We start from the raw sequence: 24057 nt of genomic DNA, 5'->3' as shown, positions 1-24057 counted from the left end.
AAAACCTTACATTACAATGACAATAGACTGAGTTCTTGAGGTTATTTCCCTTCTTCTGAAAGAAAACATCCTTAGCTTTCATAATGTCCTTTATCTTACCTCATTTTCATCTGTTCACACACAGGTACTGGTTACAATTGTTTCATTTTCTGAGGAGTACAAATGTCCACTTCGAACTGCACCGGTAGCAAGAAACACTCAAACATTAGTTTACTTCATTGTTGTCTATGTAAGTTCACTATTGTGAACTCATCCTGCTCTCATCGTTCATCATAATTATTTTATTATCTTGTATGAACTAACAAACCCAGTATTGTTTCTGGCATTTAAATCCTTTCCCACTTAAAATTTGTCTGATAATTTCACTCTCTTTGCTTGTTAGGGAACTTTTTGTATGGTTTCTGATTTCTGCAATTCTTCTGTCAATGATGCATTCTTTTTCTTCATGACTTTTTTCAATTTGATTTATATCTAATATTTTAGGACTGGGCTGTTGGGTTTTAGTGAGTAGTTTTTTGTGTTTCTTGCCAGATTTTCAAGTCCCCTACATTTTTTATTTTGTTTTGTTTTTAATGAGCAACTCTCTTGAGGCTTCATCTTATGTCCCCCTTTTTTACTGTCCTTCAGTCACTTCCTGTACTTTAGTTCCATGCAGACGTGTGTCTTGCTTTTCATGGAACTATCAGGGCTGACTTCACCATATCTACATTCATTATTTTTTTTCTTATTTGGAAATGTGTTTCTTATTAGAATCATAAGTGCTCCTTTTTTTTTTTCTTTCTTGTGTCCTGTTCCAAGCTGTGGAAGTCTCTCTCACGAGATCTTGATTTAATTCTTCCTTACAGCAAATCTCTTTCTTTATGTAAGTGACTTGCAGTTTGAATATGAGCTTGATTGATCTTTGTATTTGGAAATTTACCAGTTAGCTGGCAAACTGGTCACTGATGTCATTGAATTCCATTTGCTGAAAGTCTTGTGTACCTAGAAGCCTAATACCACATTCCTCTTTCATTTGTATTATTAGTAGTATTAATGGTGCAGTAGTGCTCAAAGGGCCTATTCAGACTTATAGTCCCAGTGAGCTAGGTTCTCTGTGAATACATGGTACCTGACCCAAATAACTGACAAACCAATTTAATACAAAACACAAGTGAGTGTAACAAACAAATGAGGGGAAAGTGGACAGAAGAGAAGACTTGTTTTTGGGTTTAGGGTCCATTAGTTCTTCATTTGCTCCCCAAGATACCTTTGCTGTATCTGGTAATATCCCACAGCTATTGTTCACTTCTGTTTGTACCATCAGCCAGAAACATGCTGACTTTGTACCAGTGATTTAGTATGTTCAAATTTAGTGAGTCTAAGATCTCTCTGCCACCTACTCCTCCTCCCCTGAATCAAATGGAACACTTCCAGTGAACTTATTTTCCGTGGAGAAGGCAGGGTGTAAGCAATAAAAAAGTTCTTGGTCACTGTAGGCGCACAAGATGGAGATCTTCACAGAACATGGAAGTGTATGATAATCAATAGGCTGATCCTGCAAATGAGTAACTTGGTGGAGTCTCACTCCCCTGAGTATAGTAAATGTATATGCATTCTTAGAATCAGGTCTGACATTTTTTAATTACAGTATCAGGGTGATTGGAGCTGTTGAAAAGATGGATTGTAATTTTTGCAAAAATTTTCACTAAAATTTCATCTTTTTTTGTCAAAATCTCAAAATGTTCCATCCAGCTATAATTGGTGATATTTTGTTCACACACCTTCCTTAGTGATGAACAGAACTGTAAAGAGAACTCTCTACTATCTGCTGGACATGAAACTATCAAACCTGCCAGTCTATAGATATGTTCTCTTTCCCTGTTGTACATAACTTATGGGATGGTAAACAGTCTGCCACACCTTCACCTGGATACTTAAAATCAGACCTATAACTGATAAAAATGTTGGCATGCGTTGAACAATGAATTAGTAACACCAGCAATGTTAAATAGGGCGGCCAGCACATCCCTTGGCCCGTGCCGCTTCCCGCAGCCCCCATTGGCCTGGAGCGATGAACCACAGCCAGTGGGAGGCGCAATCAGCCAAACCTGTGGACGCGGCAGGTAAACAAACCAGCCCAGCCTGCCAGGGGCTTTCCCTGAACAAGCGGCAGACCGGCTTTGAAAACCACTGCTCTAGACACTAATGGCTCAACATATTAGTCGATAAATGCCTGTCTGCAAAAGACTGCTTTTGAACCATATACAGTATTATCTAATAATAACTTTAAACCATATTGGTAGGTGTAGGAAAACTCTGTGTCAGAAGAACTATGCATGTGCGCTTAGTAGTTTTCAAAATCAAATATCAGATTTTTTTTTACTTTTGCCAGTACCTTTTTAAAATGCTTATACTCTGTTATAGACTAGTTGTTTGCTAAACTTAATTACTTTAAATCCAAATATTTTTGCCTTTTTGGCCATGCAGGCAACAGAAAGCATCTTAAAATTCTTTTTTTTTCTTATTATTTTTAAACACTCCTTTATTACTTTGAAAAATTGTTTAAAGGAAGGTTTGGGGGGGTTGAAAGTTTGTTTAAAAAGAGAGCATTGTCCTTTGCTTTGTATGTTAAATTTTAGGCCAGAGTGAATTGTTGCAGCCAAGTTTATGTAGGGCCTGATCCCAAGCCCTTTGAAGTATATGGAAAAAGCTCCTGTTGATTTCGGTGGACCTAGAATCAAGCCCACTGTCCAAAGTATTTAAGACAAGAGCCTATAAAATGTGACCAGACTTTCCATGGGAGAATTGAAAATCAGGCCACTTTTTTAGGGGTCTGGATTTAGAAACCTGATTTTCAGCTCCTATTTTTGAAAATTTTGCAGATAGATCCAATAGTGTTTGTTGAGATTTAGAGAAGTGTAGGTTTGGACATACAGAAATGCTCCTTTCTTTATCTGTGGAAGGCTTATTTGATCATCAGTGTCACATCTTGTCTTTTCTTCCTCTCAACAGTAACCATTCTGTTTTTCATAGAACTGCCAAATGCAAACTATTGCATTATTCTTTTCATAAATATGATTACAAAGGAAGAAAAATGTCTATCCCTCAGTAGGGTTTGCAAAACCAGCCTTAAGAAGCTGGAAACTGTCATATGTATCTGGCTTTAAACATTGTAAAATAAAAATAAAATGAAATAGTAACAGCTTGGCTTGAGAGGAGACATTAGAGTCCCAAACATTTAACTGGTCTAGGTGACATTTATGGGCTATGGCCATAGTGTTCTCTTTATTTTATGTAAAGGTGATATTCACATGCTTTTGTCTGACTAATAAGCAAAGGGAAAGGGCATTTCTCTAAGCCTTGTTTAACGATTAAGCATTGCTTACAGTACTCTTTATTTTTCCCCACCCTATCCCACTCCTTCTTGTAGAATCACATCGGGAATTCCTTCATAGGCCTGCTTCTGGATATGTGCCAGAGGAGATCTGGAAGAAAGCTGGTAAGAATTGTTTAAAAACATGAGCTTAGTGTTCTGGCAGCTGTGTGCAGTTGTTAATGCACTGATGTGAGGAATAAAAAGAAAGGGCTTACTAGTAACAAAAAGAAATTTTATTTAATAATCGTAAACTGGAACTGATCAGAACATGAAATAATCTTTATTATAAAAACATCTGCCACTACAGTTTAGGGGCTGTCAATATTTCCATTAAATAACCCAATTTTCAGGGGTAATAATGGCTTCACGCTGAAACTTGATATACAAAAGTTTCTGTCTGTGAGCAATTTAAAAAAAATAAAGTTTGACAATTTTTTAAGTTTGAAGATTTCCACGCCATTAACCTCCAAGGGAAAAGAAAACATAAATATGTACTTTTAAAAAAAAAAAATGGAAAAACACAGAGTTGGGATTGTAATGTGAAAAAATGTGTAATATTTCATGGCTGTTAATCAACAGTGAGATTTACGCTCCTAAACACAGTAATTTCAAAGATGGATACAATGTAGCATCTGCACAACTTCGCTCAGTGTGTGCAAATGCTGGTGCAACAAGTATAAGTCCCTGATGTTGTGATCTGTTCTGCATTGGCAGAATAGTACAGAATTCCTTGAACTCCATGAAGTTTGGCATGAGCAGAGGGGTTCACTGGAAGGGATCATATTGCTGTTGTGGGATGAAATCTTGGCTTCATTGAAGTCAACAAAAATTTTGCCATTGACTTCAAAGAAGCTAGACTTTCATCCTCAGGGCGTCAGCTCAGCTACCAGTTTGTGTGCACTCAGGCCTGATTTTTGCATATGCAAATCTCTGCTTGATTGTGCAAATGCTAGAGCGCAGAGGCACATTTATGTCCCATTGCTACTGCCTTTGATAAGGTGACCCATAATTTTAATGATTAAATGGCAGATACAACAGTTTCAGGATTTTTTACTGCAATGTTGTATAGAGGAATTTCTGAAATTGAAACTTTATTCTTCATAGGGTCTCTAGGTATTGCTGCTTGGCAAATTCTGTAAACTTGACATATAAAATTATTTGCAATTCCTAGACACAGGAAAGTGAAAGAAGAATGGTGTTTCACTCTTTACTAGAGATGGCCTAGAGCAGCAAAATTTGGGGCTATCATCAAATTTCAAACATTCTCAAGTTCTGGGCCCAGATCATCAGCTGGTGTGAAAGGAGCTGTGTCAGTTTACACCTTATGAACATTTGTCCTATTGGGTTGTTTTGGATCTGGGATTTTGATTCAGATCTGGTTTTAGTCCCAACTCTGTTTTCATGCCTATATGGGTTTAAATTGGATCCTTAATGTTAACTGAACATAGTTTTTGATTGAGAGAATCGTAAATAAGATGTCTATAACTGTCCAGCTATGCAAGAAGAAGGACCGGTAGGGTGACCAAACAGCAAGTGTGAAAAATTGGGACGGGGGTGGGAGGTAATAGGAGCCTATATAAGAAAAAGACCCAAAAATCAGGACTGTCCCTATAAAATCGGGACATCTGGTCACACTAAGGACTGGAGACCCTGGACATGGTTTAATTCGTTTTCAATTTTATTCCTAAATGTCTGAGCATACCCGGCAGATAAAATTGTACAGTGCAGGTAATTCCAGAATCATTTACATATACCTGGGGGGCTGCTGGCAATCCTTTCCCTTGCCTTTCCTGCTTCCCAGGCGAGCTGCTGTTGTGACCTTGCCACCATCACCTCATCAAATGAGGGTTAAGAGGACTGTAAAGAAGAGGTGACTGATTCCCTGCCAGTCATAGGAGTCCCGAACTTCCCCTATTTCTGCTCCTTTAAAGAATACCTCCTTTAAATCCTTTCCCAGTCCATTTTATCTGATCATTGTATCCATTTCCTATGGAGTACCTGCTCTGGACATCTGCCCGAAGCTTACAGAATGAGTTGCAACACCATAGTTCAGGGGTCGGAAACCTTTCAGAAGTGTTGTGCCGAGTCTTCGTTTATTAACTCTAATTTAAGGTTTCGCGTGCCAGTAATACATTTTAACACTTTTAGAAGGTCTCTTTCTATAAGTCTATAATATATAACTAAACTATTGTTTATGTAAAGTAAATAAGGTTTTTAAAATGTTTAAGAAGCTTCATTTAAAATTAAATTAAAATGCAGAGCCCCCCAGACCGGTGGCCAGGACCTGGGCAGTGTGAGTGCCACTGAAAATCAGCTCGCGTGCCGCCTTCGGCATGTGTGCCATAGGTTGCCTACCCCTGTCATAGTTTAACCTCCATTTTGTGGTTGTTTTGCCCCCACTAAGCTCCCAGCCCATTTTGGGGGTGGTGAAAAACCCCACCTTGCCTTGGCCAATCTGGCGATGAGGGACAAATTCCTTCCCACCTGCCCGAGAAAGAAACAACTAGCATAATTCTCACAGCAGATCATGATGAAACTTGTAATTTAGCTACTTTTGTGGGTGGGAGGGCAGGTGCAGCTCAGCCTAGTCCAGGTGAAAAAGAGGCTTTTAGTCCATAGGCATGGGCACCCGGGGATCAGTGTCCTTGTGCTGACTTGGGGGACAAGGAGCAGGGGGGGTGGATGGGTTGGGGATCTGAGGGGGGCAGTCAGGGGGCGGGAAGTGGGAGGGGGTGGATAGGAGGTGGGGGCCAGGCTGTTTGGGGAGGCACAGCCTTCCCTACCCAGCCCTCCATCCAGTTTTGCAACCCCAATGTGGCCCTCAGGCCAAAAAGTTTGCTCACCCCTGGATTAAGCACTTGAAAATCAGGCATAGCTGTCTCCAGTTGGGCACTGAAAACCTGAAGCATCAAAACATTAGTGAGAAACTTCTACAAGTTTGAAGTCCAGGGCTTTATTCCAGCAAATCATGTATGTGAACATGTGCTTAGCTTGTGGACTTCACTAGGACTAGCTACATGCTTAAAGTTAAGCACATGCTTACATGATTGTTGGAGCAAGGTTAGCATGCTCAGCATCTTGCAGGCTTGAGCCATAACAACCCAATTCAGCTCCCATAAAAGTCAGTTGAAAGAATGCCATTGATTTCAGCATGTAAGGTCAGGCCCAAAAGACACTGTTTGTGTCAAGTAGAGCTTACTCCTGCAAGCAGTCCTATTGAATGCCTCTCTCGCTGGGGCTGCTCACATGAGTAAGGGAAGCTCAGCATGAGTGAATGTTGTAACTGAACCCATGAACCCATGAAAATGATTAGCAGTTGTGAGGAAATTAAGAGGTCTTATACATATATTTGTTAGACTCGTGCATCCTTAGACACATTTTTCATACTTTTTGTTATTTGAAACTAATTACCCTTTCTTTCTCTGGAAGGGAAGTGGTGGCCTATGCCACTATTATTCTTTTTCTGTGGGAAGTCAAGTATTGTCTTGTCTAGGAAAGTAAAATCTCTTCTTATAGTGTCCATAACTGCCATTAAGCTATTGTCCAAGTAATATGGGTTTTATTTTGAATTGTGACAATCAAATCTGCAGTGCCTCACTGTCCATAAAGCTTTACTGCTGGGAGGATTCTGCATGACTACGTGCCCACAGAAAATGGCCCCCCTGCAGAATTCCGGTGCTTCCCTGCAGAAAATGGCAGGGAAGCAAAGGGAAACCGGGGAAGGGATGGGGAAGACCACGGGCACGTTTTTTCCAGGGGGGCGGTTGCCCCCTCCAAAGGGAGGTGAGGTATGTGGGGCACACAGGGTTATGTGCCATTGCCCCTTGCCAACATTTCTGCAAGTTCAGAGCTGCCTAGCTGAAGGAGGCTTCCTCTCTGCTCTGCTGACTCTGCAGCTGAACACTGCCTCCTGGGTCCTAGTATCAGTCGGGCTCCCCTTCTGTGTGCTGGGATCCTTCCTGTTTTCTGTGCAACAGTGAGTGTCCATGGTGGGTGTCCACTCTGAGTAAGGGTGGGTGGAGGAAATGACAGAAGGGGGCAAAGGGGTAGGGGGGAAGAGACAGTGGGGAAGAAAGGGGGTGTGGAATAGGGCAGGGGAGGGGAATGTGGGAGTGAGGAGAGGGGAATGGAGAAGGATAGGGGAATCGGGGTTGCGGGAGGGGAAGTGGGAGGCTGACATGCAGCCTCCCCTCGGCAGCAGCTGGCGGTCCCCCGTTAAGCAGGCCCTTCGAACCCTCACCCCGACAAGCCCTACCACCCTACACCTGGATCCCTCTGATGACCCCCACACCACTGATCCCTAGCCAGCTGCACCTGGACCCCCAATCCATCAAGCCCCACTCCCCCAGCATCTGCCCCCCTACACTGAGCCCCCCATACCCAGACCCGCCCTGCTGAGCCCCAACCACCTTCACCTGGATCCCCTGCAGAGTCCCATTGCCCCTGCACCCAGAACCCCCCAACGAACCCCTGTGCATCCAGATCTCTGACTGAGCTTCCCGTGCCCAGATTGCCCCACATAGAAACCTCTCACCCCACACCTGGATCCACCCACAGTAAGTCCCTCCACACTTGTACCCTGCTGGGCTGAGCCTACCCACCCATGCCTCGTTCACCTGGTGCAGAGGGGCAGGGCACCACGGTGTTTCTGGGGCAGGCCCAACCCTTTCACTGTGTCAGGGTCAGGTGCAGCTTCACCGCCAAGTCCCTGTACAGGAGGAGGTGGGGGCTTCAGGGTGATCTCCCACCTCAATGCAGTCAGTGGCTTGTGTTCCCCACTACCACGTGGGAGCCACATTTATTTACTGACAAATAAAATTTGCAGAATTTTAAAATATTGTGTGCATAATTTTTTATTTTTTGGCGCAGAATTTCCTCAGGAGTAATAAAGCACTTCCAACTATTATGGGTTATCTATAATAATTGAATGTGCAGAAAATAAGTGTTTATGTGGAAGAATAGTTTCCTTTAGAGGTAGAGTCATGTATTTGTACAGCACTGAAACACGGTTATTGCTTTGTGATTGAAAAAACTAAATAAGCTTTTATCTCTTTTTGGCTTTGTTTGTGGTTATATTAATACAATCAGATATCACACCTGATATATCAACTCTCCATTTATATAATCAAATATAACTGAAAACCCAAAACACCATTTATAGTTCATCCAAAACCAGAGATATTTTCATTCTGCCCCAGCTTGTGGTCTCTAGAATGTTTTAAAACACTTTGACAACACCATTTGAGCCTTCGAGTAAGTTTTTACAATACAGAATTAGATTATAAACTATAGTAACTGAACCTCCTCCCACCTTATGTACAGTAATCAAAATAAAACCAGTTTATTGGAATAAATATGTATAAAGCATTGAACTAGGAAATCTCTGTTAAATCTTGTAAAAACAGTTTGAACTGGGATTTCTAACCACTGCTAACCTCTCAATATTAGATTAAGATTTGATGAGATTATATAGTGCAGAGAAAGTGCCTCATACACATTTAAAAATATTTCCATTCATAGCAAATGCCATAAAGACTACAGATTTTCTCTCAAAAAATCAGCTTTGTTAATAACTGTAGTTCATACAATGCAAAAGGTCTGTATTTAAGTTGCCTCCATTTTATAAAAATGGTAATAAAACTGCATCTGTATGTTTGCTGCTGTATATTTCTTTTCAAGCGATCAGAGAATGTTTGCAGTTGGTAATAAATATTCAAGCACCTTGCAAATGTCCTACCAATTCCCTTTGCTGATCTGTGTGTGCCTGTGGGACTAGAATAGGAATGCATAATTTAAATATAAATTGCCTGATTTGCATATACAATTAGTCAAGCTGTAGCTTTGATCGTAAGCAAAAATTATTGTCCTGTATTGCCACTTAGATAGAATTTTAATTCACCTTGAATATTCAAAGTAAATTAGGCCCTGGCTGTATAGTTGAAGGGTATGATTTTCCCCTTTCCCGATGCCCTCCCCACAAACAACATTTATGGTATGGTAATATAAAGGCATATTTTCAGCCTCATAAAAATAAAGGCATAAGTTTTATCTCTAATTTTATTTCTTTCCCTCTCCAAAACTTCAGTTTAAACATATCTCTTTGGATCAGAGACTGTTTATTCATACATGTATGTACAGAGCCTACTTTAATAGGCACTAGTGTAACAGAAATAGTTATCATTTTGAACAGGTTCAAATAAAGTCAATATGTATCATTTGGATTGTGCATTAGTACTTTAAAATTAGGATTATTCATGATAATACAATAATTTTTAAAAATTGCTTCTTTCAATGATGCTGCTATAACAAAGCAAATGACATCAAGTGTTGGGATTACCAACTGCAAATGTAGAGCTCTAAACTGGGGAAAGTTGTGGATTTCCCACACTTGTATATACACATACATATGTGAAATACTGAACAAAACCCAAAGTAACCGTAGCACATTTGTAACTCTTACATTTTTAATCTACAGTCAACCATTTTTATTAGGAATCTATGTTTTTAATTAGACAGAACATTTAATTAAGGTGCTTTTTAAGTGGGTGAAACAATTAAATGCAAACACTTGAGTGAAACATGTCATAATTAGTTTTAATAGAGTGTTAATTGGTACTAGGTTTGCCAAGTTAATAATTACTGCTTATTAAATTTTCAATTAATCATTGTCATTTTGCTTTGAATAAAGATGAAAATTAGATAAACTAATTCAGGGGGAGGATGGTTTCCTTGTTAATTAGAACAGTTAATTTTAAAAAAAAAAGAAATTACTTGTTTTAGTTGTCAGTTGAAAGCTTGTACATTAGTAAAATCTTTGCATTCTTCTTGCATCAAAAACTGAATAACCAATTCATGACAACTCGTGTTTTCCAGGGTAGCCTCGTAGAATGTATTACACAAATTCATACTGGATAATTTAATTGCAATGATTTATATCTGTCTAAGACAACAAATCAGTTTTAACAAATCAGTTATGCACATGTTTGTGTGTGTGCCTACTTCCCATTGACTTAAATATGCTGAAGTGACTTGCTGAATCATGGCCTAAGTCTTCAAAATATAAATGTTGGTTTGGAACAGAGATCAATTGGTAAGAACTAAAACAAAAAAACAATGTGTTTAGATACAAAACTGGAAACACTGAAACTTACCTTTTGCATTCAAAAGCTACATATTCAGAAAATGACTTTAGACCCTCTAAAGTTAGATTATCTGTTTATCAGTGACTTTGTTTTAAGAGGTGTATTAACTCTGAGCACCTTTTCATTATACTCCACATTGGGTTTTTATATACCAGAGAACCCATCAATGCCTTTAAGGGTGTGTATACCAGTGTCCTGCCCTGGTTTACAGAAGCTTAAAACCAGAATGTTACTTATTATTACACCGCTACCTCGATACAACGCGACCTGATATAACACGAATTCGGATATAATGTGGTAAAGCAGTGCTCCTGGTGGGGGGGGAAGGGGGTCTGCACGCTCCGGTGAATCAAAGCAAGTTCAATATAATACGGTTTCACCTATAACGCGGTAAGATTTTTTGGCTCCCGAGGACAGCGTTGTATCGAGGTAGAGGTGTATTAATTTATTATTTGTTTTATTCTAGTTCCTAGAGCTAAAAATGTTCACAGTGTCATTTCTCAATTAGTTTCTTTCATAGAATTCTTTCATAAATCTAGTCCTCTGCAGAAAAAAATTGTCAAGCAAAATATTCAAGAAGATACAAGGATAAATTGAAGATCAGAAATAGCTACACTTTTATACTGCTCACCATTTACTATCTGAGCACTTTATGTACTCCTCAGATGATGGGGAAGTAGAAGGAGGGAATAGCTCAATGGTCATAGGGACTCAATTTCACCCTTATCCTACTTCAGGAAGTGATGAGGCATGCTATTAGCATGGTATATGCTTCCTTTGTGCATTGTTCCCTCTAATCAAACAGTCCTGTACCAAACCTATTGTGCTGATGAAGACTTCTTGCCTTGTTTGTAGAGGAAGCAGTCAATGAAGTAAAACGTCAGGCGATGACAGAGTTGCAAAAGGCAGTGTCAGAGGCAGAACGGAAAGCCCACGACATGATCACTACAGAGAGAGCTAAAATGGAGCGCACTGTTGCAGAAGCCAAGCGACAGGCTGCAGAGGATGCATTAGCTGTTATCAATCAACAGGAAGATTCAAGTGAGGTAAGGAGTTCAGTAGGAGGCAAGTCATCTCAAAGTTTACTCAGAAGTATACCAAAGCGGAGCCTTGTTGTCAGAGTTTGAATCCACCCAGCCACCTGCAATAAAGAATTAATACTCAATTTTTTTTCATTGTTTGTTTGTTTGTTTATTTTTGTCTCAGAACATAAGAATGACCATACTGGGTCAGACCAAAGGTCCATCTAGCCCAGTATCCTGTCTGCCGACAGTGGCCAGCAATTGTTTCAGAAGAAAAGTCTGAAATGGCTTTAAATTGATTGGTAGCAAGGGAATGAGGCAATAAGAATAATGCAGTGATGGGAATATAGTCTGTATATTTTCCATTTACTTTAGGTGTAAAATTAAAATACTTTAAAATAACACAATTTACTTAAAATTGGTGGTTGAAATAACATTCAATGAACAATGATAAATAATGAAATTCTAATATCCCCAAAATAAGTGACATTTATTTAGGCTTATAGCAAGGTAGCTTTGTTTACTTTTTTTTTTTTTTGCAAAGGGAGGGAGTTTGTGTAGACATGATCAGCACAAAACTAGATTCCTGGAAGAAAAAATGTGTATGTGGAGTTGCAAGAATGTTTCCTTAATTAGAATTTATTATTTCAGCTACAGAGATTATGTGTGAGCTGAAGGGCGGGACAAACAGCATCTGGCAAGAGAAAAATAGAATGAAAGAGCGACAAAGAGTAAAATAGGAATGAGCATGGTAAACCTCAATTCAGACTTGAACATGATAGTGGAAGCTTTGAATTCTTGTGGTATGGGACATATGGCAACATATATAGCAGGAAGTCAGGAGTGAAAGAACAATAGACTTATTGCCAGTGCTGAAGTGTTTTGGATATAATGAAATCTTATGTCATTTAGAAAAGAAAGAAACATTAACATCCGTGTGGAAAGGAAACTCATGATTAAAAATGCCCTTATAAACTGTTGCTAAATTTATGATAGCCACTTTAACAGCTATTTCAAAATAAAATATGGTAACCAGAGAACATTGCTCTCATAAACTATTGCTCTGATTGGGAGATGTTAAAAAAATGTAGAAAAGCATGTTTTTATGCAAATTCTATATCACAGGGAATTGGCAAACTAATAGGTGTGTTGTATCGCATTATATATGAATGCATATTTATGTACATTATTGCAAAAGCATTTTAATTACTGCATTTGCTAGTAATGTAGAAGAATGACTTAGGTTGAAGAGGTTCATATTAGGGAGTTGCACCATGCTGAAAGAACTGGCAAAAATCACAGGCTGATAAATCAGTGGCATGCTGCAATACATAGCCATAATTTGAGGGAGCATAAGAATTTAATTCATACCAGACTTCTCTGGAGATGAAAGACCATTGTGGGAACATTGGATGCCCAAAGTTTTTCCATAATGTGTAACAGATGAATAACAAGAAGACAAAAGGAATTAATTTTGAGCATCTGAAAGTTTCTCAGGAAAAGAGAGACTAAGGGAAGTGTAGGCACGCTTTAAGTACTAACTATTCCATTGCAGAATTAAATGAGACATAAATTCAAATTATTGGCATTTTGTAGCTAAGATATTCAAGGGCATTTTCCCCCTCATATATTCACATAAAGGGTATTTGTCTGACATATTGTCTGACAGCTATGATCACTAAACTGCTATCATTTTCATGTGTAAATACAAATGATTCCTATTATGAACGCTGAAATTCCAAAGGTAAATGACTAAGAGGAAATTGTAAAGTTAATCTGTTTAGTGAGTAAATGTACAGTAGCCGGGATCAATGCAACACCTGTTATCTGCCAATACACACAGACCATTCTCCCCCAAATAAGTGTGCATCCAAAGGAATGCACACTGGTCATTTTTATGCAAGTTCTCCTGCATTCCTGAATGGTAGCACTTCTGGCAGTGCCAACATAGGAACAACCATTTCTGTCTAACACTATAGTTTCATTTCAAGAGGTATTGTTTACTGGTATGTTAATTGCCTAGAAATATACATTTAAAAAGTTTTCCTTTAGCCCGGTTCCAAAGGGATGTGGATAAAAAGTATATCCATTCTACCCCGGAGCCTGTGAGTAAACATTATTTGCAGGCCTCTAAATTCATCCCATCTCCAGTCAACTGGCAAGCATCGGGGCAAGATCAGACCGGACTTTAAAAATCTATTTGAAAAACAAATCTAGTGGCCTGGTCCTGCAGTCTTCACTCAGGCAATGCATTATAAGTAACGGTCCCTTTTTGGAGACAGGGTGGCTAGGTGGATGAAATTTGTGTGTGCCAGATTAGAGATCTGAGGCCAAATCCTAACCCTACTGCAATGGTGTATGGGAACCATACCTATCTTATAGTTTATGTAGCCTAGCAGTGTTCATTATAAGCTTCTATTTTCAGTTGTTTGTAATTTTACCAACCTGTAGCCCCTTGGAGTAAAATTTACTCTCTGTTGGAATGATTTTTTTTAAGGTTCTGTATAAATGGTTCAGCCATTTCCAAGAATGAGGTTTGTGGAAAATAGATAGTTTTGCCCATGTTGACGCATGTTTACAACCTTTTTCCTTTTTGGAAAAGATTTAGGCCCTTTAGGAAAAACTTGAAATTTGTTATGGGGTCAGAGAGGAATCTTTTGATCTCTCCGTGAAAATCCATCCTGTTTTGGACCAGATGTAAGGATATAAACCTCAGTACATTTCCGTGTTCAGTAGAACTTGTTAGAGACATGTTGCTAAAGCCTCTAAAATTACATGTGTACTGTACATACTTCAGCCACACACAACTCCTTGTGTGCTAAGTGCACTGAGCATGCTCCTAGGCACAGATCTCTAGGCAGCAGGTTGTTGTTGCTCCCACCCGTTAGGCATACAGGAAGGCAAGGTGAACACATGACAGGACTAAATTCTAATCACAGCTCTTTCCACTAACTGGTGGTGAACTGGTGTTAATTCTGTGTACTTCACAGCCCTTATAATTAAAGCCCTGCATGGATACAAAATTTGCATCTGCATCCGATCCGTAATCTACAAAAATGATCCGTGGATATCCGCAATCCTTGGATGTTGATATCCACAGATATAAAGCAGATATCAGTGGATTTTTAGGTCTCTACTAACAGCTCCACAGGTCACCACGCATCAGTGATGTAAGGCTGTGCCAAGCCCCCAACCCTCAACCGCCCTCCACTTCTCCCTAGAGACCTCCTGCCCTACCACTCACCCACTCTATCCCTTCCGTACCTCCTTCCCCACTCCAGGAAGGGAGGCTACAATCCTGGGCCCTCATGTGCAGCGCCACCCTCCCAGTCTCAGGCTTTGATACCTCTATGCAGCTACAGCATCTCTAATGCATGCAGACCCGGCCAGGACAGACAACGGCAACAACTACTCTCCTCACAGCATCCGCCGCTGCCACACGCTAGTTTAAATTACAACCACACCTCTTTCAAAATGGCGCTTTGCTCACCGGGAGAGAGCACGCTCCCCTCTGGGAGTTGTAGTTTTCCTCCTCTGTCCAAGCAAGCTGGGGACTATAACTCCTAGAATACCCAGCGGGATATTGCCACTACAGCGTGATTCAGAGAGATGAGCTGGAGCTTGAAGGTTGGGTGACGTGTGGTGAGCATGTGCTGCAGAGCCCTGCGCGGATACAAAATTTGTATCTGCATCCAAGCTGCGAGCCACGAAAACAGTTTGTGGATATCTGCATCCGTGGATGTGGATATAAAGTGGATATTTAGAAGACTGCAGATGAGATCAGTGTAGGGCCACATTAATCAGCTGTGCTCTGCCCATGACCAGGAAAAATTCTCCTAATGGCAGCTCCACTCCTTTGGCCCTTGTACACCACTTGAGTGGGGTTAGGATTTGACCTCAGATTCCTAAACTGGCAGTGGGGGGTGGAGGGGCAAGTGGGGCAATTTGCCCCGGGCCCCACAGGGGCCCCCACAAGAGTTTTCAGGGCTCCCCATGAGAGTTTTCGGCGGGTCTTTGGCGGCAGGTCCTTCAGTGCCACCGAACACACCCAGATCGAATGAAGGACCCGCTGCCGAAGACCCGGAGCTGATGCTTCTTCGGCGGCAGGGGCTCCTTCCGCTCCGGGTCTTCGGCGGCAGTTCGGTGGCAGGTCCTTCACTCGCTCCGGGACCCACCGCCGAAGTCCCCCGAAGACCCAGGGCAGAAGGACTCCCGCCGCCAAAGACCCCAGGTCCCCTGACTCCTCTGGGTGGCCCTGGCTGACAGCCACACATATTATCCACTCAGCCACCTTTTCTCCTTACAATGAATTTATATATTGTCTGGCACAATGGAGCCCTGGCCTGGTTGAGGCAATGTGGTGCTACTGCAATATAAATGCTTAGTGGTAAAATGTATGCACCTAACTGTGCTCTCTGTAACCACTTGCACACATGTCCTTCCCGAGCCAGGAATAGAGCATATGGGCTAAGGTTCCTGATTCCCTACATTCCTCCACGGTCGAACACATAGTTGTACAAGTCACTGAACAAGGTCTGGTTCACATCCCTCTCTGGTGCCTGGTCCACACAGCGGATAACAGCCTACTCCTGCTACTAAACTATGCCAGGTATACACTGTAGATACAATTGCCGGGGTTCCAATGCTGCTGATGACCCAGTTGAGGGGGGAATGGAGTCAATATGTTTTCACACAATGGAATTTGTTTTTTCAGTTGCTAAGAACATTCAGGCTGTTAAGTAAAAATCCCCAAAATTAGGATATGCCAGATTTAAGGTTGCTCATACAACCTGTGGTTCCTGAGAGCATATGCAATATGATACAGTCTTTTATTACATGATCATATGCTATTTGATCTCTATATACTATTTGATCTCCCAATGGGCATTTCCTAACATTTCAGTGTTTGATTTTAGAACCTTTAACATTTGTATTAAGTCTTGGAGCAAACTACCCTGGCATAGCTTTTCTATATACAGTAGAACCTCAGAGTTACAGACACCTCGGGAATGGAGGTTATCCATAACTCTGGAATGTTCATTAACTCTGAACAAAGTGCAGTTCAGGCTCCAGTTCCAGCAGCTGATACTCCAAGCCAGGTTCCAGCAGCAGCTGAGCTCCCTCCTCAGTGTGGGCAGCTTCCTTGCAGGTAGCTTCTTTCCCTGGGTCAGACTGCAACCGTGTCCCCATTCCGGCCCAGGGTGTGTGGGGAAAACAGACCCCGGTGCTGCTCCTGCTCTGCCAGCTTGTAGTCCCAGCGTCTTCACTTCTATATATAAGTGGCTGCCCCATACATGGGGGAGGGAGTTAAATTAGGGGGAGGGGTACAGGCAGCCCAGATGTGCCTACCTTTAAGATTGTGGCACAGTACAATACTTGTATTTATTGTTTTGTTGTTGTTTTGTTTTGTCTCTGCTGCTGCCTGATTGGTTACTTCCTGTTTCACATGGTGTCCGGTTGACCAGTCAGTCCGTAACTCTGGTGTTCGTATCTCTGAGGCTCTAGTGCATACCATAATCACCCCAGGACTTTGTTAGGTTTTCCAGAGGCTTTTATGACCAATCAAACAAGAAAAATGACTGCTTTGCAAGAGAATAGAACCAAGTTGAACAATGAGCTGAGGAGAGTAAAGCAATGGGAGCTGCAGGCAGTGAGAGGAGATTCAGTAGTAAAAGTTAAGTTCCTCAACAATGAGGAAGAAGAAATAACCAGCAAAGATATGATGTGGGGAAAGTAACCAGTCAGGACCACCCATCTCATTAAAGTGAACTTATTGTCATGTACTCTCATTAATGCTGATCCAGCATTAATGATCTAGTAATTTGAAACCAAACACTGTGGGAAGTGCTGACTAGGGATTGACGGGGGAGTGTGATGGAGGAGAGGATCTCAGTTTTAAGAAGTGGCCCACAATATTTTGAGAAATGTGAGAGACACAGCATTATAGTATTTCGTTGTTATTTCTCCACTGACCAGATTCCCTGTCAGATGGTATTTTTTGCTTTTGTTTGAATTGTTCTTATTTACCGAGTAATGCTATTACCTCAGTGCCTATATTGTATTTAAAATGGAAGCTCTCCTTAAACCTTGAGATTGGCTTGCACTCATCTGGCTTTTTTTATGGGGAGAGTTCCAAGGAATTGTACAGATCCCGGGCTGGAAGTAAACCACAGCCTCTTAGGGAGAGTGTGTTTAAAAGCAAAAAGACAGAAGCAGGCCTACCTGTCAGCATGACTATTTCAGAACCGCAAATTATTTCTTTACTACTTCCTTACAATTACAGAAAAGGAAACTACGCAAAGGATGATCCGTTCATCAGTAGCTGATTTGGCTAAGAACCAAAACATATGTGAGCAGCTACTCTTTAATGACTGCCGTGCTTGCTTTGGCTGTAACATACTGTTGTGCAAATCAGTTTTAATAGTAAGGGTGAACAGCTTAGCAAAGAGACATAGCAAATTTACTGGCCAGATTATTGAAAAAATTAAAACATCTGTCTCTGCTCCAGTATAAAATGCCACTGAAAAATCTAACACGCACGGTGTTCTTCACCACTCTTAAGGGGAAAAAACATGGATATGAGAGTTCACTCCAGTTGAAGCAGATGCTTTTTTTGTTCAGACATCTGCTTAGATAAAACAAATGTGTAACTGGTCCAACACTGCTTTTAAGGATTGTGTAGGGTTAAGGCTTGTTTACATTATCGAGTTGTATGGTGTGTCTGAATATTACACTTATCTGACATGCTTGTGAACACAAAGGGGCCTGGTCTATGCTGACCAGTCAGTTGTGGTCAGGATTGCGTCACCTAACTTGACACTTCACACTCATGTTTGAACCATAAAAGGTAATGTACACAAGCCTGATTTCTATGCCTGTTGCACACTAAACACATTCATATGCTAATGTATTTTATTTGTGGTGGTCGCAGCTTGGATTTCTAAACAATAAACCCTGAGTACTTAGCTATCACCTGTTACTTAATCCCAGACTTCTGCAGCTTGGAGACAATTTTGCATGTGGTGGTGTATTTTGGCACCTTTAAAATCCCTACCTATTGTGGCTACGTGACGTAGGAACACAAACCGCATAGACTTTCAATGGGACTTGGGTGGACTTTTCAAAAGTGCCTAGGTCCAATTCAAAATCAATGGCACTTGTATTGCTCAGTCACACTGGCACTTTTGAAAATCATCCCCCATGACGATAAGTGCTGTATAAATACACCTAAATGTATTTGTACACATCCTTTATTTCCTGGGTGGACTGGCTCATGGCCTTTTTTAACACCATTGTGCAATCAGTAACCCATGCATATTCTCTTTTTCTCTTTATTGATTAACTTTTAGTGCAGGCAGTTAGGTTTCCCAGTACTCTCCAGTAGGTGCATTATTATTACTCCCTCCAGGCAATACCAGGAAATCTTGGCTTTTAACATAGCTAGGCTTAACACTACAGTATTACTCGCCTTTCTTAGGAAAGTGGAGAATGTGAGAAACTTTGTTAAAGGTGACGCTGCACAGTATGGCACCATATTTTGATATTTCAAAGTAGGTCACTTTTTAACATCTTAAGATACTTTTTTTTTGAGCCAGCTCCCTTCTGAGTCTCAACAGGAAATAGAAGAGCAAAGCAAATACTATAATAATGGAAATATTTCAAAAAGATGGCTAGATATGGCAAGACTGTGGGGCAAAATGGCTTGCCAAACGCAATGTGTTAGCAAACATTCAGCCTCAGTGCTAGAGATCTCCAAGGTCTCCTTTGTTGACAAAGCCAAAAAAGACTCACAGTTATTAGCTGCATGTACCTGTTGAAGTAATGCACTGCCAAGGATTTTGGACGGTAGGAATCCACACAAATTTTAAACAGCGATGGAGCAATTGTTTGTCTATAAGACACGGGCTAATGGAACAGCAAAAGTAGGAAGTCTGACGGGTTCTGCAACCATTGTGGGAGAGAAGGTTGACACGTTTCTGCATTGGAATAGCTCACTGAACTTCATGGGAAAGTAGAATTGCACAGGATGGACAACTGGGAATATAAACTAAGTAATGACTCTTTTTCCTGGTTGATATCTTCAATTGGCAGTTGCACGTTTTGAGTCATTGCAACATCAGACTAGTTCTTTTGCTCACCAGAGAGATTGCTGTCATCCAAACTTCAATCACAAAGGATTCTGTCTATGTAAGTGCTACTAGAGCCATGCACTAGAGAAATAAGAGGTGATGCACCAAGCCCCTGAAGACAATGAATGCTTGTGCAACTATGGATACACTGGGTGTAATACAGCTTGTGGAGATATACCCAAGCTAGCTTTAATATAGCTAGCTCCGGTATCGGTAGCACTGAAGCTGCTTTAGTGTGAGCTAGCCAAGTGAGTAATTGCCCAGGGTTTCTGGTGAGCTTCTACAGCCTGCGCTGAAGAGACTTCACTGCTCCAGTACTCAAGTTAATTATATTAAAGGTAGCTCATGGATGTCTACATGAGCTGCACTCACAATGTTTAATATTGCTCATACCTTCTTTTTATGAAAGCTGTTTGAAGCTGATAAATCTTGAAAATAAAGTAGATCAGAACCAGGAAGAGGATAAGCTTTGGTCCAAGACTTTATGAATGACAATTGGTTTCACTTTGTGAGTTGAGGAGATGTAGTGAATGTTATTCTGGAAGATGAAAATGGGACCCGTGGCTTAGATTCAAGGCCAAATCTTCATTCAGCCAAACTCCATTAAGTCAATCCATCCTTGGAGTCAGTGAAACTAAATTGAGTTACATAGGCTGAAAATCTGGCCTTCTGGGTATAGCCTAACTCAGGGGTCCCCAACATGCCCGCGTCCTGGCTGGCGGTCGAGCATCCACCAAAATGCCTCTGAATTTCGGCGGCATTTCAGCAGCGACGCCTCTGGATGATGCCGCTTGCTGCTGACAAGCAGCGTCATCGAGAGACGTCGCCGCCGAAATGCCGCTGAAATTTGGCGGCATTTCAGCGGATGCTCGACCGCCGCCACAGTCCTTCGTCTGGCGCCCGCCAGACGAAAAGGTTGGGGACCACTGGCCTAACTAGTGCACAAGGAGTCTAAGGTCCCTATGATCCAATCATTACAGTATTAGGATACATCTGGAACGCAGTACAAAACAAGAACTGGTGTTGCAGTACATTAGGCCAGTACTTAAGGGGTTGTATAAAAGATGAAATCACATTAAAAATCCGTAGCTGCATTGTTTGCTTTATTTAACTACAGAAACTTTGCTCAATTTCATATAGACACATTATGTTACCATATGGATTGTAGCATGACATAGTACTGTTTCCTCGATATGTATTCCCAGATAACAATGGTGAGGTCTGTACTATTCTGTAAAAGAAGTCCTTGTGGGACCAGTGAATTGTATGCTACAAAATACAGCTAATGTGGCAATGCAAGTTTCCTCACGAATGCACACTTGTAGCCAATTTACACAGAAAGACTGTTCTTTAGTACTTTTAAATACAATAATTTGGTACATAAATGGGGGTGCACGAATTTTAAAATGAATTTTATGTGCATTTATTCTCACAATTAGACTAAAGTTGTAAAGTTCTGTTGAATTGTAACTGATACATGCAGTGGACAAAAGCACGTACCAGACAATGTAGCGACACATTAGGTAATCGCTTATAAAGTATTGATTTAGAGCTGTAGAGCGACTAAGAGTTTTAATAAAATCTAGCATCCATATAGCGCTTTACCTGTTCAAAGCATTGTAGAGATTTCAGATGATTTAATTAATAAAATAGCCAGTTCAACAAAATACTCATAAGATGTAAGTGACTTGGTTTTCTATCATAGAAATGCATTTTGGGACAGCTAGTTGCATCATGACATTGTGGCTCCAGCTTGAGAGTTTGTAACATCCTACTATGCAGATTTATAAGAGACAAGCACAGTGCTTAATTTGTAACGAAAGAGGTGATGGGACTCAAGCAATTTTTTTACATTCATAACTGATGCAGCAAGCCCAGAGATGCCAGAGCTATGAACTGCCAAGCCTAGAGGTGCCGGGCCTCAGCCCTAGCAATCCCTGGCACAAATTAAGCACTGGACAAGCACTTCTGCTCAGATAGAATCTAGCACATCAAGTTCAAAACAAGTCCAACAAGGGAGGCAAAAAAGAAAATTTTTAAAAACTTGGCTTTTATTTGTTGAATAGAAACTTGACTAGATAGAGGCTACATTTTCCAGCACTAAATTTTTTTACAATGAGTATACCCAGTACTGCAATCAAACCTGCACCAAGGGACTTGTGCACCTATAGAGAGCCCTGCTGATTTCAGTGATACTGCATGTGGGCTAATGGGTCTTCCTGAAGGTCTGCTTAGAGAATCAGGACCCTTTTTTTGGATAGGGAATGAACAAGAATACTCAATTCTGCAAATCTAAAAATCACTTTAACCAAACAAGGCGGGTTATTGCCAGTTCAGCAGTAACTCTGTGCAATCACATTCCAGATAGAATTGTAAGCCGTTTATTGCTGTGTACACAATTACAAAAATCATTTGTATTGAAGTTACTTTTCATTGTGGTGACAAAAAAGTATGCTTGTTTAAAAAAAAAAGTTAAAATGCATTTAAAAATATAGTGAAGCTATCCAGTCTGGATGGCAGTAATGTGGTGAATACCACTCCAGAACTGGACTGAGTCTAAGCAGAATTAACCTGAGATCATGAACACTGAATCAAAACCAGGTGATGCCAGACACGGAGTCTGAATTTCCAACAGTTTAACTACCAAAAACATCTATTTCTGTGTGTTTGTAATTCCACCTTTTTAAAAAAGTGTTTTAAAAGATGTGAACAATTTTACAAATTAAAAAAAAAGTCCCTAGCACATGTATTTGTAATTACCTCGTTTAGTCTGTGTGTTTAATCAGTTTGAATTGAGAATGCCATGTACATCTGATTTCAATCTGAAGGAGCCAGGGAGTATTGGACAGTTACTCTTCTTGCATCTGCCAGAATATTCCTGCGCCAAAAAAGGGATAGAACTAACACCAGGTTATTTTCTAAAGAAGCCACTTGACTCCAATTAAATGTTTAATTTCCTTAAAGTATTGTTTTGGATTTAAGTCTTTGTTCTGTTCTGTAATTGGGATTTTTTGTATGTAGTTTCGGAATATCACTTGTAGGTTGGATGTGCTCCAGCATCCAGCTGGCATTGCAAGGGACTGTAGGGAAGTGAACGGCATATTCTGTGGTTGCTACTCTTTGAGTAGGACTCAAAGCGCGGAGTTCATGGATGTGGTTCTGCCCGGTTTTATTCCTGATGAAGATATCTTTTTCAATGGCATTTGAAAAGCGAGGGATTTTTTAAATGTAGAGTCTTGCTTTCTTGATGTACAATAAGAGGCTAGGAAACTCTGTGTCCATCAGGCTGCTGTGATGTTCTGTATAGTGGGCCAAATTGGGAAGTCCTTCCCAGGCAAAAATTCTATTGACTCAATTGATGGGAACTGAGTAAGGATTTTGTCCTTTGGCCTATTGCGGGCTACTGTGTGATAGCCTCGTAGGCGCTGTGCAGAGATTTAGGCATGCCCTTAACGTGGGGCACTGAGTGGGCCAATTTGAGTCCAGTGGGACTACTCACTTGCTCAAAGTTAAGCATGTGCCGAAGGGTACATCTACACTGCACACACCTTATACCAGCACGTAGATTACATACACTGCACACACCCCAAGCACTAGTATACATAGCAGCATAGACGGTGAGGCACTGCTTAGACAAGTAGCATAGAGACAGACCAGAACCCAGGGCATATGTACAGGGCTCTACTTACCCAAGCAGTGCCTCCCTTGTCGACACTCCTGTTTTTAGCAGTGTATTGTTCCATAGCCTCCCTGCTGCTGGGGTCTTTTCCCTCCACAAGGAAAGACTCTGGCAGTGGGGAAAGGCTCTGGCATTGGGGGAGGCAGCAGAGAAAGGCTCTGGTAGCTCCCCAGTGCCTCCCCCCTGGCAGAGCCTTTCATGGCTGCATATTGCTACTCATAGCAGTGTGGATGCAGCCAGCTTTTCACTGTGGTGTGAAGCTACACATAACATACCCACTGCTGCTCGATGTGTGCTGCACACATACAGATACATAGCCTAAGTCTTTGCAGGATTGGGGTTTTACCTGTGATGTATATTCTTCCCTCACATTTTAAATAACTTGATTTCCCTTCTTCTGGGGGATTTTTTTAAAAATATAAATCTGGCAGAGAAATCATTGTGAAATTTTAGGGCACTTACAGCTACTCAGCATAGTGATGAGAGCTGAAAATCTCAAGTGATTTGTTAGACTAAATGAACACAAAAGTAAACCTGAAGCTTGTGTGCCACAAGCTGACATCTAGAGCAGTGATTCCCTTTTTAGTGTCTGCCCTAATTTCTCAAGGCCAAAATCCCTGGAGTAATTCTGCTAAAGTCAGTGGAGTTACTCCAGGGCTGAATCTGCCCCAAGGTATCTGAAGTATTTATGTATTAACCCCTAGGCTAGTAGTCCTTAATTAGGCCAGTG

General features: G+C 41.0%; 1 protein-coding gene across 13 annotated transcripts in view; it reads left to right on the top strand.

Annotated features, from left to right (window-relative positions):
- RUNX1T1 (RUNX1 partner transcriptional co-repressor 1) overlaps positions 1-24057 on the top strand; it is a 146320-nt gene that overhangs the window by 119090 nt on the left and 3173 nt on the right. For 12 of the 13 annotated variants that reach the window (XM_039524688.1, XM_039524685.1, XM_039524679.1 and 9 more), the window contains 2 exons: positions 3410-3478; positions 11353-11543. In XM_039524688.1, coding sequence (XP_039380622.1) covers positions 3410-3478; positions 11353-11543 — 260 coding nt within the window. The remainder of the gene's footprint in view (positions 1-3409; positions 3479-11352; positions 11544-24057) is intronic. The other variant, XM_039524681.1, reaches the window with a different exon arrangement.

Source organism: Mauremys reevesii, linkage group 2 (genome assembly GCF_016161935.1).
Source record: "Mauremys reevesii isolate NIE-2019 linkage group 2, ASM1616193v1, whole genome shotgun sequence".
Classification (NCBI taxonomy): Eukaryota; Metazoa; Chordata; order Testudines; family Geoemydidae; genus Mauremys; species Mauremys reevesii.
This window is presented reverse-complemented; position numbering and strand designations above follow the sequence as displayed.